This window comes from Oncorhynchus tshawytscha, linkage group LG17 (genome assembly GCF_018296145.1).
Source record: "Oncorhynchus tshawytscha isolate Ot180627B linkage group LG17, Otsh_v2.0, whole genome shotgun sequence".
Classification (NCBI taxonomy): domain Eukaryota; kingdom Metazoa; phylum Chordata; class Actinopteri; order Salmoniformes; family Salmonidae; genus Oncorhynchus; species Oncorhynchus tshawytscha.
In genome coordinates this window covers 5,264,524-5,283,089 of record NC_056445.1, presented here as the reverse complement: position 1 = coordinate 5,283,089, position 18,566 = coordinate 5,264,524, and the positions used below count along the sequence as shown (strand labels likewise).

The 18,566-nt window shown below is 47.9% G+C and overlaps 1 protein-coding gene across 1 annotated transcript in view; it reads right to left on the bottom strand.

Annotated features, from left to right (window-relative positions):
* Nucleotides 1-18,566, bottom strand: part of LOC112216745 (integrin alpha-X) — a 64,980-nt gene continuing 46,414 nt past the window's right edge. The window contains exons 15-29 of the mRNA XM_042300042.1: nt 18,199-18,359; nt 17,469-17,626; nt 14,322-14,450; nt 13,548-13,615; nt 13,315-13,447; nt 10,389-10,502; nt 10,233-10,312; nt 9,987-10,073; nt 9,835-9,895; nt 9,611-9,712; nt 9,228-9,299; nt 9,004-9,111; nt 1,835-1,933; nt 1,417-1,527; nt 1-1,171 (exon numbers count right to left, since the gene is read on the bottom strand). Of these exons, the coding sequence (XP_042155976.1) occupies nt 1,034-1,171; nt 1,417-1,527; nt 1,835-1,933; nt 9,004-9,111; nt 9,228-9,299; nt 9,611-9,712; nt 9,835-9,895; nt 9,987-10,073; nt 10,233-10,312; nt 10,389-10,502; nt 13,315-13,447; nt 13,548-13,615; nt 14,322-14,450; nt 17,469-17,626; nt 18,199-18,359 (1,621 nt within the window). The 3' untranslated portion in view covers nt 1-1,033. The remainder of the gene's footprint in view (nt 1,172-1,416; nt 1,528-1,834; nt 1,934-9,003; nt 9,112-9,227; nt 9,300-9,610; nt 9,713-9,834; nt 9,896-9,986; nt 10,074-10,232; nt 10,313-10,388; nt 10,503-13,314; nt 13,448-13,547; nt 13,616-14,321; nt 14,451-17,468; nt 17,627-18,198; nt 18,360-18,566) is intronic.

The following is an 18,566-nucleotide window of genomic DNA, read 5'->3' as shown; positions in this document are numbered from 1 at the left end:
TTGGAAAAAAAGGGTCTGATCCTTAAGAGGCTTTAGCTGGCTATGACTTTCCAACACAACACCTGAACTCTTCCAAGTCAAGGTAAGCTTATGGTATTACTAATTTATTGCCACCAAGGCCCACCGGTGTAATGGCTTATGGCCTCCCGAGTGGCGCAGCGGTCTAAGGCACTGCATTACAGTGCTAGAGGCATCACTATAGACCCAGGTTCAATCCCGGGCTGTATCGGGAGTATTGGCCGCGATTGGGTTAGGAGAGGAGTTGGCCGGGGGGGGCTTTACAAGTAGGCTGTCATTGTAAATAAGAATTTGTTCTTTAGTGACTTGCCTAGTTAAATAAAAGGTTAATTTTTTTAAATGACTGACTGTACACTAACATCACTGCATGATTGTAGCGGGTTTACTAACACGTTAGTTCTACTAGCTATAGGCTGTGTGTAGCGGTTTGGCTTGGAAAGCTATTTTCATCTGGTCACATACAGTTGATGTGCATTGGAGCCCACAAGTGAAGGGAAGAGGTGAGAGGAGGAGAGTGCATGGATGCGAGAAGGAATACAACGTGGCTGCTATGAAAGTGAACTGTGTTTACGCGTGATCAGGGGTGTATTCATTCTGCCGAAACACGTTTCTTAAACGGAACAAAACGGGGATAAAAATACTTGAATTTGTCCATTAGAAACTTTTGTTTGCAAATGTTGGACTAATGACTACACCTTGTATCAGCTAGATGAAGGCAAGAGTGTGTAAGGTGTCACTGTCTGTCCATGTGTCACAGTCTGTCACTTCAAATGTGTCTCTTGACCTGTGTGCACCTACGTTGTAAACTTTCATTCATAGGCTAGGTTGTAGAACCCTCATGATGTGTACAGGGAAATTCTAGTATCATGTAGTAGCCTAAACCTATCTAATGTTACATTGGACTGGGTGAATAGAATATGAATGACTGTCATCCAATATGCTGTAATAGAAATAAGGCCATGCGCATGAAAAAAATCTTCCTCCCTCAACTTAAACGGCACTGACCGCCACTGGGCTACAGGGTGTTCTCCCCCAGTGAGGTAATATCAGCGGTCAGACCATGGTCATCATCAGGGGCTGCAGTCCGACCAGGAACAGCTGGACTATAATCAACACCACCAGAGGCAATTCTTCTGCTCTTGAAAAAACCCTTCTGAGAAAAAAGAAATAGTCTTTAGTCAATAAATATTTATATGGTTGTATGATGTATACATAATGTTGTTCGTACAGACAGACATCATTGGAGAGAGAATAGGGTGTCACCTCCCACTCCCTCCTCCCCACTCCAGAACCACTGAACCAGACAGGGTTAGGATTGTGGTTGCGGTTGGGGTTGAACTGGGATGCGGGCATGAGGCTAGGGTTATGTTAGGATTTAGGGTTAGGGGAGTGTCTCACCTTGTAGAGAAACCCAGAGATTATCATCAGTAGCAACAGTGAAAACACAACACTGATAGAAGCAATGAGAGCAGTGTGGGATTCAGGAGTTGTCTCCAGAATGGACAGAATCTAGAAGAGTGAGTGGAAGAAATGAGAAAGATCATTGTCATGAAGCACATTTGAAATAATGTGCTCAAATTGAAAATCATGAAACAAAATAATATGAATTTCTATCAGCCTAATCGAGTTGTAGATTACATCTTACATTCCAATGTTTGAACTTGTAAACAAGACTGCATGGGATTCCTCTTAACGCGACTCCATGCAACCAATGGCAACGCAGTTCCAACCGCCAAAACAACCACTATGCAGATGTGGGCTAAAGAGGATCTGATGGAATAGAGCCCTTAGAGAGCATCTGAAATGATTGGCTCACCTTCACACTCTGAGAACCAACGGCAGGGTACTGGGAGTAGACACTCTGGTCGAAGGACAGCGACCCCCAACTGACCACCTCCACCTGCACCGCTGAACCCTGGGAAACAAACAACACTACTGAAACTGAACCACAACAACTCATAACGTGAATCTCGGCCTCGATTCAATCAGATGGAGCGCTAACCCGCGTTGGCATTTTGGATGTGTTGGAGGTGGAACTGCGGTAGAAGCTGACAAATAGGTGAGCGGCTGCTCGTGTGTCACAAAGCACTCCCTTCCATATTAGCCCTACCATGTTAGAAGTTCAAAATGGCGATAGAAAGTGTAGGGCTCGATTCAATCTGTATCGCCGAAGTTCATCGCTATAGCACGATAGGAATTTGAAGGCAATGATCCTGCGATAGCGGAGATCGCATTCATGGTAAATGCTGCATATGTTGGTGTTACAGTATAGCTTCCGTCCCTCTCCTCGCCCGAACCAGGGACCCTCTGCACACAGACAACAGTCACCCACGAAGCATCGTTACCCATCGCGCCACAAAAGCCACGGCCCTTGCAGAGCAAGAGGAACAACTAATTCAGGTCTCAGAGCGAGTGACGTCACCTATTAGCGCGCACCACCGCTAACTAGCTAGCCATTTCATATCGGTTACATTGGCACAATCAGAAATTACCTTTAAAGGGAGTGTAGCACCTATTTCTGAGAAGCCCCAGAGCCAGGCTTCATTTGGAGGGGTGGATTGTGGATTTTGCTCAATGGGATTATGTTTCTTGCAATGGCTAGCTATTCTCTTCCCCTGTTTCTGAATGAATGTGGCTATTTCTTTCTTGCTGGCAAAATAAGTGAGCTAGATTTTGTTTGTGTTCTGCCATATGTTGATAACATATTTAGGTTTGTCACTGGTATGGGCCAGTAAATATACTAAACCCAGCCAGCTATACAGTCATAGATCGTAAGGGTGTCAACATGTGAATATTGCAGAAAAATTCTCACAGCCGTTTTCCATGGTTGAAAAGTTAATGACTCCAACCTACAGTATATCACAAAAGTGAATAAACCCCTCACATTTTTGTAAATATCTTTTCATGTGACAACACTGAAGAAATTACACTTTGCTACAATGTAAAGTAGTGAGTGTACAGCTTGTATAACAGTGTAAATTTGCTGTCCCTTCAAAATAACACACACAGCCATTAATGTCTACACCGCTGGCAACAAAAGTGAGTACACCTCTAAGTGAAAATGTCCAAATTGGGCCCAATTAGCCATTTTCCCTCCCCTGTGTCATATGACTCATTAGTGTTACAAGGTCTCAGGTGTGAATGGGGAGCAGGTGTGTTAAATTTGGTGTCATCGCACTCACACTCCCTCATACTGACTGGTCACTGGAAGTTCAACATGGCAACTCATGGCAAAGAACTCTCTGAGGATCTGAAAAAAATAATTATTGCTCTACATAAAGATGGCCTGGGCTATAAGAAGTTTGCCAAGACCCTGAAACAGAGCTGCAGCACGGTGGCCAAGACCATACAGCGGTTCCACTCAGAACAGGCCTCTCCATGGTCGACCAAAGAAGTTGAGTGCATGTGCTCAACGTCAGCCTGTCAGTGCTCAGACCATACGCTGTACACTGCATCAAATTGGTCTGCATGGCTGTCGTCCCAGAAGGAATCCTCTTCTAAAGATGATACACAAGAAAGCCCGCAAACAGTTTGCTGAAGACAAGCAGACTAAGGACATGGATTACTGGAACCATGTCCTGTGGTCTGATGAGACCAAGATAAACTTATTTGGTTCAGATGGTGTCAAGCGTGTGTGTGGTGGCAACCAGGTGAGGAGTACAAAGACAAGTGTGTCTTGCCTACAGTCAAGAACCCCCCCCCTAAGGTGCGGACTCCCGAACGCACCTCAAAACAAATAGGGAGGGTCCGGGTGGGCGTCTGTCCATGGTGGCGGCTCCGGCGCGGGACGTGGACCCCACTCAATTAATGTCTTAGTCCCCTCTCCTCGCGTCCCTGGATAGTCCACCCTCGCCGCCAACCATGGCCTAGTAGTCCTCACCCAGAAACCCACTGGACTGAGGAGCAGATCGGGACTGAGGGGCAGCTCGGGACTGTGGGGAAGCTCAGGAGTGAGAGGAAGCTCAGGAGTGAGAGGAAGCTCAGGCATGTAGATAAATCTACCAGATCCCGGCTGACTGGCAGATCCTGGCCGACTGGCGGATCTGGCGGATCCTGGCCGACTGGCGGATCTGGCGGATCCTGGCCGACTGGCGGATCTGGCGGATCCTGGCCGACTGGCGGATCTGGCGGATCCTGGCCGACTGGCGGATCTGGCGGATCCTGGCCGACTGGCGGATCTGGCGGATCCTGGCCGACTGGCGGATCTGGCGGATCCCGGCCGACTGGCGGGACTGGCGGATCCCGGCCGACTGGCGGATACCGGCCGACTGGCGGATCCCGGCCGACTGGCGGGACTGGCGGATCCCGGCCGACTGGCGGATCTGGCGGATCCCGGCCGACCCGGCCGACTGGCGGATCCCGGCCGACTGGCGGATACCGGCCGACTGGCGGATCCCGGCCGACTGGCGGATACCGGCCGACTGGCGGATCTCGGCCGACTGGCGGATCTGGCGGATCCCGGCCGACTGGCGGATCTGGCGGATCCCGGCCGACTGGCGGATCTGGCGGATCCCGGCCGACCTGGCGGATCCCGGCCGACTGGCGGATCTGGCGGATCCCGGCCGACTGGCGGATCTGGCGGATCCCGGCCGACCTGGCGGATCCCGGCCGACTGGCGGATCTGGCGGATCCCGGCCGACTGGCGGATCTGGCGGATCCCGGCCGACTGGCGGATCTGGCGGATCCCGGCCGACTGGCGGATACTGGCCGACTGGCAGTTCTGGCAGATCCCGGCTGACCTGGAAGAGTCTGGTTGACTAGCGGATCTGGAAGAGTCTGGTTGACTGGCGGATCTGGAAGAGTCTGGCTGACTGGCGGATCTGGAAGAGTCTGGCTGACCGGCGGATCTGGAAGAGTCTGGCTGACCGGCGGATCTGGAAGAGTCTGGCTGACCGGCGGATCTGGAAGAGTCTGGCTGACCTGGAAGAGTCTGGCTGACCGGCGGATCTGGAAGAGTCTGGCTGACCGGCGGATCTGGAAGAGTCTGGCTGACCGGCGGATCTGGAAGAGTCTGGCTGACCGGCGGATCTGGAAGAGTCTGGCTGACTGGCAGATCTGGAAGAGTCTGGCTGACTGGCAGATCTGGAAGAGTCTGGCTGACTGGCAGATCTGGAAGAGTCTGGCTGACTGGCAGATCTGGAAGAGTCTGGCTGACTGGCAGATCTGGAAGAGTCTGGCTGACTGGCAGATCTGGAAGAGTCTGGCTGACTGGCGGATCCTGGCAGACTGAAAGATCTGGCTGCTCCATGCTGACTGGCGGCTCCACGCTGACTGGCGGCTCTGGCTGCTCCATGTAGGCTGACAGCTCTGGCGGCTTCTTACAGACTGGCAACTCCTTACAGACTGGCAGCTCCTTGCAGACTGGCAGCTCCGTGCAGACTGGCAGCTCCGTGCAGACTGGCAGCTCCGTGCAGACTGGCAGCTCCGTGCAGACTGGCTGCTCCGTGCAGACTGGCTGCTCCGTGCAGACTGGCTGCTCCGTGCAGACTGACATCTCTGGCTGCTCCATGCAGACTGACAGCTCTGGCTGCTCCATGCAGACTGACAGCTCTGGCTGCTTCATGCAGACTGGCTGCTCTGGCTGCTTCATGCAAACTGACAGCTCTGGCTGCTCCATGCAGACTGACAGCTCTGGCTGCTTCATGCAGACTGCGGGAGACTCCTGCAGCGCTGTGTCGGAGGAAGGCTCTGGCTGCGCTGAACAGGCGGGAGACTCCGGCAGCGCTGGAGATGAGGAACGCTCTAACAGCGCTAGATAGGCGGGAGACTCCGGCAGCGCAGGAGAGGAGAAAGGCTCCAACAGCGCTGGAGAGGCGAGACGCACTGTAGGCCTGATGCGTGGTGCTGGTGGTACTGGACCGAGGACACGCACAGGAAGCCTGGTGCGGGGAGCTGCTACCGGAGGGCTGGGGTGTGGAGGTGGTACTGGATAGACCGGACCGTGCAGGCGCACTGGAGCTCTTGAGCACCGAGCCTGCCCAACCTTACCTGGCTCGATGCCCACTCTAGCCCGGCCGATCCGAGGAGCTGGAATATACCTCACCGGGCTATGCAACCGCACTGGGGACACCGTGCGCACCACTGCACAACACGGTGCCTGCCCGGTCTCTCTAGCCCCCCGGTAAGCACAGGGAGTTTGCGCAGGTCTCCTACCTGGCGTAGCCATACTCCCTGAGCCCCCCCCCAAGAATTTTTGGGGCTGACTCCCGGGCTTCCATCCGCTCTGCCGTGCTAGCTCCTCATAATGCTGCCTCTCTGCTTTTGCTGCCTCCAGCTCGGCTTTGGGGCGACAATAATCTCCAGGCTGATCCCAGGGTCCTTTACCGTCCAGTTCCTCCTCCCATGTCCATTTCTCCAGGTGGTGCAACCTCTCCCACTGTAGCTGCTGCTGCTCCTGCTGCCTCTGTTGCCTCTTCTCCTGTTTCACCTTTGGGCGGCTACACTCCCCTGGTTTAGCCCAGGGTCCTCTCCCGTCGAGGATCTCCTCCCATGTCCAGAAATCCTTCTTACGCATCTCCTCTTTGGGCTGCTCCTGCCTGTTGACACGCTGCTTGGTCCGTTTGTGGTGGGTGATTCTGTAACGGTTCTCTTGTGGTGAAGGAGAGTCGGACCAAAATGCAGCGTGTAGATTGCGATCCATGTTTAATCAAACAAACGTAACACGAATACACACAAAACACTACAAAACAATAAACGTAACGAAAACCGAAACAGCCTATACTTGTGTCAACTAACACAGCGACAGGAACAAAGACACTAAGGACAATCACCCACACCAAACTCAAAGAATATGGCTGCCTAAATATGGTTCCCAATCAGAGACAACGATAAACACCTGCCTCTGATTGAGAACCACTTCAGACAGCCATAGACTTATCTAAAACACCCCACTAGCTACAATCCCCCATATATACACACCACATACAAAAACCCATGCCACACCCTGGCCTGACCAAATAAATAAAGATAAACACAAAATACTTCGACCAGGGTGTGACACAAGCATGGTGGTGGGAGTGTCATGGTCTGGGGCTGCAAGAGTGCTGCCGGCACTGGGGAGCTACAGTTCATTGAGGGAACCATGAATGCCAACTGTGACATACTGAAGCAGAGCATGAACCCCTCCCTTTGGAGACTGGGCCGCAGGGCAGTATTCCAACATGATAACGACCCCAAACACACTTCCAAGACGACCACTGCCTTGCTAAAGAAGCTGAGGGTAAAGGTGATGGACTGGCCAAGCATGTCTCCAGACCTAAACCCTATTGAGCATCTGTGGGGCATCCTCAAATGGAAGGTGGAGGAGTGCAAGGTCTCTAACATCCACCAGCTCCGTGATGTCGTCATGGAGGAGTGGAAGAGGACTCCAGTGGCAACCTGTGAAGCTCTGGTGAACTCCATGCCCAAGAGGGTTAAGGCAGTGTTGGAAAATTATGGTGGCCACACAAAATATTGACACTTTGGGCCCAATTTTGACATTTTCACTTAGGGGTGTACTCACTTTTGTTGCCAGCGGTTTAGACATTAATGGCTGTGTGTTGAGTTATTTTGAGGGGACAGCAAATTTACAATGTTATACAAGCTGTACACTCACTACTTTACATTGTAGTAATGTGTCATTTCTTCAGTGTTGTCACATGAAAATATATACTCAAATATTGACAAAAATGTGAGGGGTTTACTCACTTTTGTGATATACTGTAAGTGTATGTAAACTTCCGACTTCAACTGTATGTGAGAATGCTGTTCATTGACTACAGCTCAGCATTCAACACCATAGTGCCCTCAAAGCTCATCACTAAGCTAAGGACCATGGGACTGAACACCTCCCTCTGCAAATGACTTCCTGGTGGGCCGCACCCAGGTGGTAAGGGGCCCCTCGGGGGTGTGGGGCCCCTCAGGGGTGTGTACGTAGTCCCCTCCTGTAATCCCTGTTCACCCACGACTGCATTGCCAAACATGACTCCAACACCATCATTAAGTTTGCTGACGACACAGGGAGTGTCCTGTGGACTACAGGAGAATGCAGGTCGAACAGACCCCCATTAACATCAACTGGGCTGTAGTGGAGCGGGTCAAGAGTTTCAAGTTCCTTGGTGTCCACATCACCAATGATCTATCATGGTCCAAAAACACCAAGACAAAGGGCACGACAAAACCTTTTCCCCCTCAGGAGACTGAAATGATTTGGCATGGATCCCCAGATCCTCAAAAAGTTCTACAGCTGCACCATCGAGAACATCCTGACCGGTTGCATCACCGCCTGGGTTGGCAACGGCTCGGCATCTGACCGTAAGGCGTTACAGAGGTAGTGCATACGGCCCAGTACATCACTGGGTCCAAGCTTCTTGCCATCCAGGACCTATATAATAGGTGGTGTCAGAGGAAAGCCCATAAAATTGTCATAGTCATAGAGTCATAGACTCTATTCTCTGCTACCGCACGGAAAGCAGTACCGGAGTGCCACGTCTTGGACCAAAAAGCTCCTTCAGAGCTTCTGTCCCCTAGCCATAAGACTTTGTTTTGTACACTGCTGCTTCTCGCTGTTTATTATCTATGCATAGTCACTTCACCCCTACCTACATGTACAAATGACTGGTACGCCCTGTATATAGCCTTGTTATTGTTATGTTACTTTTAAAAATTTTTTTTACTTTAGTTTATTTGGTAAATATTTTCTTAACTCTTCTTGAACTGCACTGTTGGTTAAGGTCTTGTAAGTAAGCATTTCACAGTAAGGTCTACACTTGTTGAGTTCGGGGCATGTGACAAATAAAGTTTGCTTTGATTTGACACTGCCAAAACAACCGCTATGCGGGTGTCGTCTGACACGGATCTGATAGAACCTAGCCCCTCATCTGCTTGACATGGACCCATACCAGAGCAATCTATATATGGCTGCCTCATCTAGCCCATACAAAACATGTGCTTACATACATTATTCAACAATATGAAACGTATGTATGAAGTTACGATTATCCTTACCTCTGAGTTTCTACTGATATTCCCAACAAACTTGAAGATGGTTGGCTGATTGTTGGATGACAGTCCTATGGTGCAGCCAACCAGATGACAGATGACCCCACTACAGTGCTGTGGTAGACCCAATCAGAAGAGTTAGAGTAGAAATGACTGTACTTGTAATGACAAGTGATTAGAGAAACACCCATGTTTCTATTGAGTTTGTCTCTTTTAGAGGTCTATCTCACCTGATAAAACAGAGTGTTTTTTTCCTGTTTAGAGAATACCTCCTTCCTCTCACACTTTCCTCTGCTGTTATCCTTTGGCACAAACACAGACGTGCACACAAAAATAAGTACACGTATAATGCCAGAAGACGTATGCAACTAACCAAATACCATATCCTGCCACTGGTACTTCATGCTGATTGACTGAGGAAAGTGCTGCTTGACTATTTTAGATGCTGTCAGATGACCTGTGTCTGCTACAGACCGGGCACAAAACAAAAGTAAATGCTTCAAGTGAGTGAAACACGAAGGTACTATCTAAACTTGCCCAATAAGAAAAACCCATTTTCGCTGACAATGTCAAAAAGGTGTACCCTAATGAAAAGGACCCAGGCTGCACTCACTGTTTGAGGAAGAGACACATTCCACAGGTAACCAGAGTCCAACTCCACTGGAATCACAAATGTTACATTGACCGGTGCTGCCACATCTCCAAAATTCTCCACCTCAGAGATGGAGATAGGACATGGGGAGATATAACGTGTAATTGAAATACTAACAGATAGAGACAGACATGTATACAGAACCAGTAGGCAGCAGTACCATGTACAGTAGGATTTATTCCTACCATGTATATGTGCTCCAGAAGCTTGTTGTCTGGGAAAGTTATGTATTGGGAGGAGTCTCCCCTGAAATATAACAAGTAAAGATAATTTATCCTGACTCAGTCACTATTGTCATATTGAAACTTTGTCTGAAGAGGAAATTGTATGCACCCACCCTTTCACAACAATATTGATAGGAAGTTTGACATCGACAGAGGCACTTGCATAGTTATCCTGAAGGGTGCCCTGTCCTTCATTATCACTGTAGGACAGAAGAATGAATACACGTTTACCATGACACAAATTATGATCTACAAATCTTGATTAGATAGATGAATGGAATAGAGTAAAATAGAAAATAATAACTTCATTTTTTCCCCCCATCACTGGTTAAGTTCTATCCGTGGAAATGGTGACTCACGTAGTAACAAACACATTTAAAGCCAGTCTTTCTCTCAAACAGGTTGGCTCAAACACTGTGAATGACATCAACACTGTCACCTGGGGGAAGGGCAGAATCAGATCAAAATATTGTCTCTCAGTTTTACAAAAATTCAGTAGACTTAATGATGTTTACCCGTGCCCCCTGTCTCAGGACGGAAGAGCTGAGAGGACACACTGTGTGTGTGATGTTTTCTAGTCCTGTGGTATTAGACACACACCAAACAGCCACCTGGCCTGGTCCTGATGGCTATAACAGAATGAAATATTACCTGTGACATGATCAAAGCCAAACAAAACGAGCTGATAAAAGCAAACAGTTTATCAAATCTCTATCCCTCCATCCGTCCAAACCCTGCTTACAACTAAATCCATCCCATCCTTTCATTCTTACCAACCCTGCTCACAACTAAATCCATCCCATCCTTTCATTCTTACCAACCCTGCTCACAACTAAATCCATCCCATCCTTTCATTCTTACCACCCCTGCTCACAACTAAATCCATCCCATCCTTACCACCCTGCTCACAACTAAATCCATCCCATCCTTTCATTCTTACCAACCCTGCTCACAACTAAATCCATCCCATCCTTTCATCCCTCCATCCTTCCCACCCCTTCTCACAACTTAATCCATCCCATTGTTTCATCCTCCATCCTTCCCACCCTGCTCACAACCAAATCCATCCCATCCTTTCATTCTTCCCACCCCTAATCACAACTAAATCCATCCCATCCCTCCATCCCCTGCTCACAACTAAATCCATCCCATCCATCCATCCTTCCCACCCCTGCTCACAACTACATCCATCCCATCCTTTCCTCCCTCCATCCTTCACACTCCTGCTCACAACTAAATCCATCCCATCCTTTCATCCCTCCATCCTTCACACCCCTGCTTACAACTAAATCCATCCCATCCTTTCCTCCCTCCATCCTTCACACTCCCGCTCACAACTAAATCCAGCCCATCCCCCATCCCCTGCTCACAACTAAATCCATCCCATCCTTTCATCCCTCCATCCTTCCCACCCCTGCTCGCAACTAAATCCATCCCATCCTTTCATCCCTCCATCCTTCCCACCCGTTCACAACTAAATCCATCCCATCCTTTCATCCCTCCATCCTTCCCACCCGTTCACAACTAAATCCATCCCATCCTTTCATTCCTCCATTCTTACCAACCCTGCTCACAACCAAATCCATTCCATCCTTTCATCCTTCCCACATCTGCTCACAACTAAATCCATCCCATCCGTTCATCCATCCCTCCATCCTTTCCACCCCTAATCACAACTAAATCCATCCCATCCTTTCCATCCCTCCATCCTTTCCACCCCGCTCACAACTAAATCCATCCATCCCCTGCTCAAAACTAAATCCATCCCATCCTTTCATCCCTCCATCCTTCCCATCCCCGCTCACAACTAAATCCATCAATCCCCGGCTCAAAACTAAATCCATCCCATCCTTTCATCCCTCCATCCTTTCCAGCCCGCTCACAACTAAATCCATCCATCCCCTGCTCAAAACTAAATCCATCCCATCCTTTCATCCCTCCATCCTTCCCATCCCTGCTCACAATTAAATCCATCCCATCCTTTCATCCCTCCATCCTTTCCACCCCCGCTTACAACTAAATCCATCCATCCCCTGCTCAAAACTCCATCCCATCCTTTCATCCCTCCATCCTTCCCATCCCCTCACAACTGCTCCATCAATCCCCTCAAATAAATCCATCCCATCCTTTCATCCCTCCATCCTTTCCACCCCGCTTTCCATCCATCCCCTGCTCAAAACTAAATCCATCCCATCCTTTCATCCCTCCATCCTTCCCATCCCTGCTCACAATTAAATCCCCATCCCATCCCTCCATCCTTTCCACCCCCGCTTACAACTAAATCCATCCCATCCTTTCCCATCCATCCCTCCCACCCCTGCTCACAACTAAATCCATCCCATCCTCCATTCATCCCATCCATCCTCCTTCCATCCCCTAATCACAACTAAATCCATCCCATCCTTTCATCCCTCCATCCTTTCCATCCCGCTCACAACTAAATCCATCCCATCATTTCATCCCTCCATCCTTCCCACCCCTGCTCACAACTAAATCCATCCCATCCTTTCATCCCTCCATCCTTCCCACCCCCGCTCACAACTAATTCCATCCCATCCCTCCATCCCCTGCTCACAACTAAATCCATCCCATCTTTTCATTCCTCCATTCTTACCCACAACTAAATCCATCCCATCCTTTCATTCTTACCAACCCCGCTCACAACTAAATCCATCCCATCCTTTCATCCCTCCATCCTTCCCACCCCTGCTCACAACTAAATCCATCCCATCCTTTCATCCCTCCATCCTTCCCACCCCTTCTCACAACTAAATCCATCCCATCCTTTCATCCCTCCATCCTTACCACAGCTGCTCACAACTTAATCCATCGCATCCTTTCATTCTTCCCACCTCTGCTCACAACTAAATCCATTGCATCCCTTCATACAGTATCTCTCTATTGTTCATCCTTTCATCCCTCCATCCTTCCCACCCCTGCTCACAACTAAATCCATCACATTCTTTCATCCCTCCTTCCTTCCCACCCCTGCTCACAACTAAATCCATCCCATCTTTTCATTCCTCCATTCTTACCCACCCTGCTCACAACTAAATCCATCCCATCCGTTCATCACTCCATCCTTCCCACCCCCACTCACAACTAATTCCATCCCTCCATCCCCTGCTCACAACTAAATCCATCCCATCCTTTCATCCCTCCAACCTTCCTTCCCAACCCTGCTCACAACTAAATCCATCCCATCCTTTCATCCCTCCAACCTTCCTTCCCAACCCTGCTCACAACTAAATCCATCCCATCCTTTCATCCCTCCAACCTTCCTTCCCAACCCTGCTCACAACTAAATCCATCACATTCTTTCATCCCTCCATTCTTCCCACCCCTGCTCACAATTAAATCTCTCCATCACACCCCTTCATAATCTCTCTAGCCCTTCATCCTAAACCTGCCTCCATCCCTCCCGACAGTGGTGGGTCTTACCCGTTTGGTAGGAACAAAGGGTATGGAGGAGGGGTGGACCAGTGTCAGCTCAGCCTCAGAGGAATCCTCTCCACTGTTAGCCACCTCTACCTCTACTTCTATTGGGAAACCTTCGCTACACACCACCTCTGGACTGGAGGAGAGGGGAGGGGAGAGAGCGGGAGAGAGAGACCATTTAAGAAACAGTTCAATTAATACAATGACAAATTGGACAAATATTTGACATATTTCACCTGGTGACGTTGACTGATAAGTCAGAGACACACACATGGTCCTCGCCACAAACCTTCTCCAGCAAGATCTGAAAAAAAAACATCAAACTGCTGCAAAACATTTTATTTCACCTTTATTTAACCAGGTAGGCTAGTTGAGAACAAGTTCTCATTTACAACTGTGAACTGGCCAAGATAAAGCAAAGCAGTTCGACACATACAACAACACAGAGTTACACATGGAATAAACAAACATACAGTCAATAATACAGATGAAAAAGTCTATATACAGTGTGTGCAAATGAGGTAGGATAAGGGATGTAAGGCCATGGTCATGGTGGCGAAGTAATTACAATATAGCAATTAAACACTGGAGTGATAGATGTGCAAAAGATGAATGTGCAAGTAAAGATACTGGGGTGCAAAGGAGCAAGACAAATAAATAAATACAGTATGGGGATGAGGTAGGTAGATAGATGGGCTGTTTATAGATGGGCTATGTACAGGTGCAGTGATCTGTGAGCTGCTCTGACAGCTGGTGCTTAGTTAGTGAGGGAGATATGAGTCTCCAGCTTCAGTGATTTTTGCAGTTTGTTCCTGTCATTGGCAGCAGAGAACTGGAAGGGAAGGCGGCCAAAGGAGGAATTGGCTTTGGGGGTGACCAGTGAGATATACATGCTGGAGCGCGTGCTACGAGTGGGGTGCTGCTATGGTAACCTGTGAGCTGAGATAAGGCGGGGCTTTACCTAGCACATTCACACAACCAAATTACACACACACACACAGAGCGCTCACCATGTGTGCAAAAGAGGTTGGGTTGTCTGGGCTCAGGACTGACTTCAGTCCTCCTGTCCCTGGTACCTCCAGGCCCTCCACAGCCATTTGAACAGACAGAGGCACCTCACGGTAGTCTGATATACACTCCTGGAGGACAGACCCAGAGAACACACCAAAACACTCCTCAAATAAACACCCCAAAAACACACTAAGCATTTACCAAGTGCAGACAGCCTGGGAAAAGTGAGGTGTAAATGTGTAAATACAAACCCATACAAGTTGTACAACCATTGTGTGGTGTCTCCACAATGGTCGTGTAAATTTGTTTTGTGCAGACAATCTCATAAAATAAATGTCTGTCGTATCTCACCCATTAAGTCAAATGCATTGAACATTTGCAGATACAATTGAGTTATTTAGCAGACACGCTTATACAGAGCAATTAGGTTTAAGTGCCTTACTCTAGGGCTAAATGACAGATTTTTCACCTAGTCGACTCAGGGATTCGAGCCAGTGACTCTTCGGTTACTAGCCCAACGCTCCTTACCACTGTGCCAGCTGCTGCCTCTGCGCACCTGTACAACCTGAGTGTGTATGGAGCCAACTACATACATGCAACATAATGTACACATATGCACGTAAAGGATGCACACAGGGACAAAACTCACATTAACATGCACTAATTTAAAATCAAATAAAAAGGTTATTTGTCACATGCACCTTTATACAACGGGTGTAGTCTTTACCGTGAAATGCTTACTTTTACAGTTTGAGGAAGGCCCTTTCCTGTTTCAGCATGACATTGCCCCCGTGCACAAAGCGAGGTCCATACAGAAATAGTTTGTCCAGATCGCTGTGGAAGAACTTGACTGGCCTGCATAGAGCCCTGACCTCAACCCCATCGAACACCTTTGGGATGAATTGGAACGCCGACTGTGAGCCAATCCAAATCGCCCAACATCAGTGACCCACCTCACTAATGTTGTTGTGGCTGAATGAAAGCAAGTCCCCGCTGCAATGTTCCAACATCTAGTGGAAAGCCTTCCCAGAAGAGTGGAGGCTGTTATAGCAGCAAAGGGGGGGACAAACTCTATATTAATGCCCATGATTTTGGAATGAGATGTTCGACGAGTGTCCACATACTGTTGGTCATTTAGTGTATGTGTGTAGGTTTTGTATGGAGAGTGTCAGTGTAGTGTGTGTATATAGTGGGTATGTATAGACTTGTGAGTGTTCATGGAGTCAGTGCAGATAGACGGAGTAACCATTACATTAACTACACAGAAAAAAAAAATAAACGCAACATGTAAAGAGTTGGACCCATGTTTCATGATCTGCTAAAAAAAAAATCCCAGAAATGTTCCATATGCAGAAAAATCGTATTTCTTAGTTGTTGTTTTTTTACATCCCTGTTAGTGAGCATTTCTCCTTTGCCAAGATAACCGATCCACCTGACAGGTATGGCATATCCAGAAGATGATTAAAAAGCATGATCATTACACAAGTGCACCTTGTGCTGGGGACAATAAAAGGCCACTTTAAAATGTGCAGTTTTGTCACACAACACAGTGCCACAGATAACTCAAGGTTTGAGGGAGCGTGCAATTGTCATACTGACTGCAGGAATGTCCACCAGAGCTGATGCCAGAGAATTTAATGTTAATTTACCATAAGCTGCCTTCAACGTTGTTTTAGAGAATTTGGCAGTACGTCCAAGTGGCCCCCCAACCGCAGACCACGTGAAACCACACCAGCCCAGGACCTCCTGGCTTCTTCACCTGGAGGATAGTTTGAGGGGTGTTGTGTCTGTAATACCGCCCTTTTCTGGTGAAAAACCCATTCTGATTGGCTGGGCCTGGCTCCCCAGTGGACCTTCCTCTGAGTATATCTTCCTCTGTAGCGCTTTGTGGTCAAGGGCTGTGCAAGATCCTGTTGCAGAGGGAGGTGTTCAGTCCCATGATTCCCAGTTTAGTGATGAGCTTGGATGGGACTATGGTGTTGAACACTGAACTGTGGTCTATTTAACCTTTATTTAACTAGGCAAGTCAGTTAAGAACAAATTCTTATTTTCATTGACGGCCTAGGAACATTTAGTTAACTGCCTTGTTCACAGGCAGAACAACAGATTTTTACCTTGTCAGCTCGGGGATTCAATCTTGCCACCTTTCGGTTACAAGTCCAACACTCTAACCAGTAGGCTACCTGCCGCCATCTATGAACAGCATTTTCACATAGTTATTTCCCCTCTTGTCCATGTGTGAGAGGACAGTGTGAAGTGCAATTGAGATTGCTTCATCTGTGGATCTGTTGGGGCGGTATGCGAAACGGAGTGGGTCCAGGGTGTCTGGGATGAAGGTATCAATGTGTGTCATGACCAGCCTTTCAAAGCACTTCATAATTAAAGATGTGAGTGCTACAGGCTGTTAGTCATTAAGGGAGGTTACCTTGGAGTTCTTGGGACCAGGGACAATGGTGGTCAGCTTGAAACATGTTGGGATTACAGACTTGGACAAGGAGAAATGTAAAATGTCTGTGAAGGCAGTTGCCAGCTGGTCTGCACATGCTTTGAGAATGCGCCCTGGTATTCCGTCTGTTCCGGTAGCCTTGCGAGTGTTGACTTATTAAAAAGGTTTTACTCACATCGGCCACAGAGAGCGAGATCACACAGTCACCCAGAACAACGGGGGCTTTCACGCAAGACTCATTGTTGTATTCCCCAAAGCGAGCGTAAAAGGCATTTAGCTCGTTTGGTAGCTCTGCATCGTTGGGCATTGAAAAAAATGTATTTAACCTTTATTTAACATCTCACGGCTGGGTTTTCCTTTCTAATCCATTATCGCCTGCAAGCCCTGCAAAATACAACGAGAGTCGGAGCCAGTGTAATAGGATTCCACCTTCGTCCTATATTGTCCTTTTGCATGTTTAATGTCTTGTTAGAGGTCGTAGCGGGCTTTCTTGTCTGTGTCCATGTCCCATTTCTTGTAAGTGGTAACTCTAGCCTTTAGCCCAGCTCGGATATTTCCTTGTAATCTATGGTTTTTGGTTTGGATACTTTCGTATAATCATAGTGGGGACAACGTCGTCTATGCACTCATTGATGAAGCCTGTGACTAAGGTGGTCAATTTCTACACACACATAGAAAGTGGTGTGAAGCTACCACTGACCGGGATACTGAGGGAGAAGTTGTGGCAGGCAGTGCCTGTAACTGTTTCAACCCAGCTGGAGGATGTTGATCTGGGGTAGAAGAGCAGACGGGCTGGCCTGGTCCTGGTCTGATCCTCCAGTAGATCCACTGTCACAGACACTGATGCCTGGAGAGAAGCTAGGGCAGAGAAACATACCAGTTACAGCAGTGATATTCAAAGTCGGTTCGCAGTGGGGTCTCCATATTTGAAAGAAAGTGGCTTTAATTGTGTTCATTTTTTATTTTTACTTATTGGTATTCAATAAGGAACAATATACAACCTTATTGGAACGATTATTAGAAGAACATTTTTTGTAAATGTATTTGTTTTAGTTTTTGATAAGAAAGATGAAAATCTGTAAAATAATTAATATACAGATTTTAAAGTTGTCTCATTAGATTTGGAGTGGGGTGTGATCGTGAAAAAAATGGGATCCCAGCTGAAAATTTTGAATACTACTGAGTTCCAAGATGGGTTATGTTACACAATGAAAATTAAAGTTAAAGAAAACAAAGAGATACCATAAAATATCCAAAGCATTTTAAAAATGTGAAATAAATGTAACAGGTGTTGTCGAACAGCCTAAGAGCCAGTTTCCCGGCCCAGATTAATGGACAAACAAACCGAGCCAATATAACAAATTCCTCTCATTCCAGTAATACAACTCAAAGTAGAGTGTGTTATGTTGTAGTGTGGAGATCATCTGTACCCTGTATGTTTCCCACGTGGGCCCCAGTGACAGTGACACACAGAATGGCTGTGGTTACGGGAGTGTTCAGGGCCATGGGGACAGCACAGTGGAAGTAGTTCTGGGAGATCATGGGAGGGTCCATGGTGACAGACACCAACACACGCATCACTGGCTGGGACCTGGGGTGGACAAGAAGACACAACAGATCAAAGACTCTACTACTACAGAACAAAATGTCTACTCTTTCCATTGAATTGTTATGTTCCCCTGCTCTAAACCATGTCAAAATCAGGGGGTCCAAAACATTGAGAAACATTGGATCACCTTGTGTCTTTTAAACATGCTCCCTCCTCACGGTCTCCCCTTTCACCTATCTCCCACTGTTT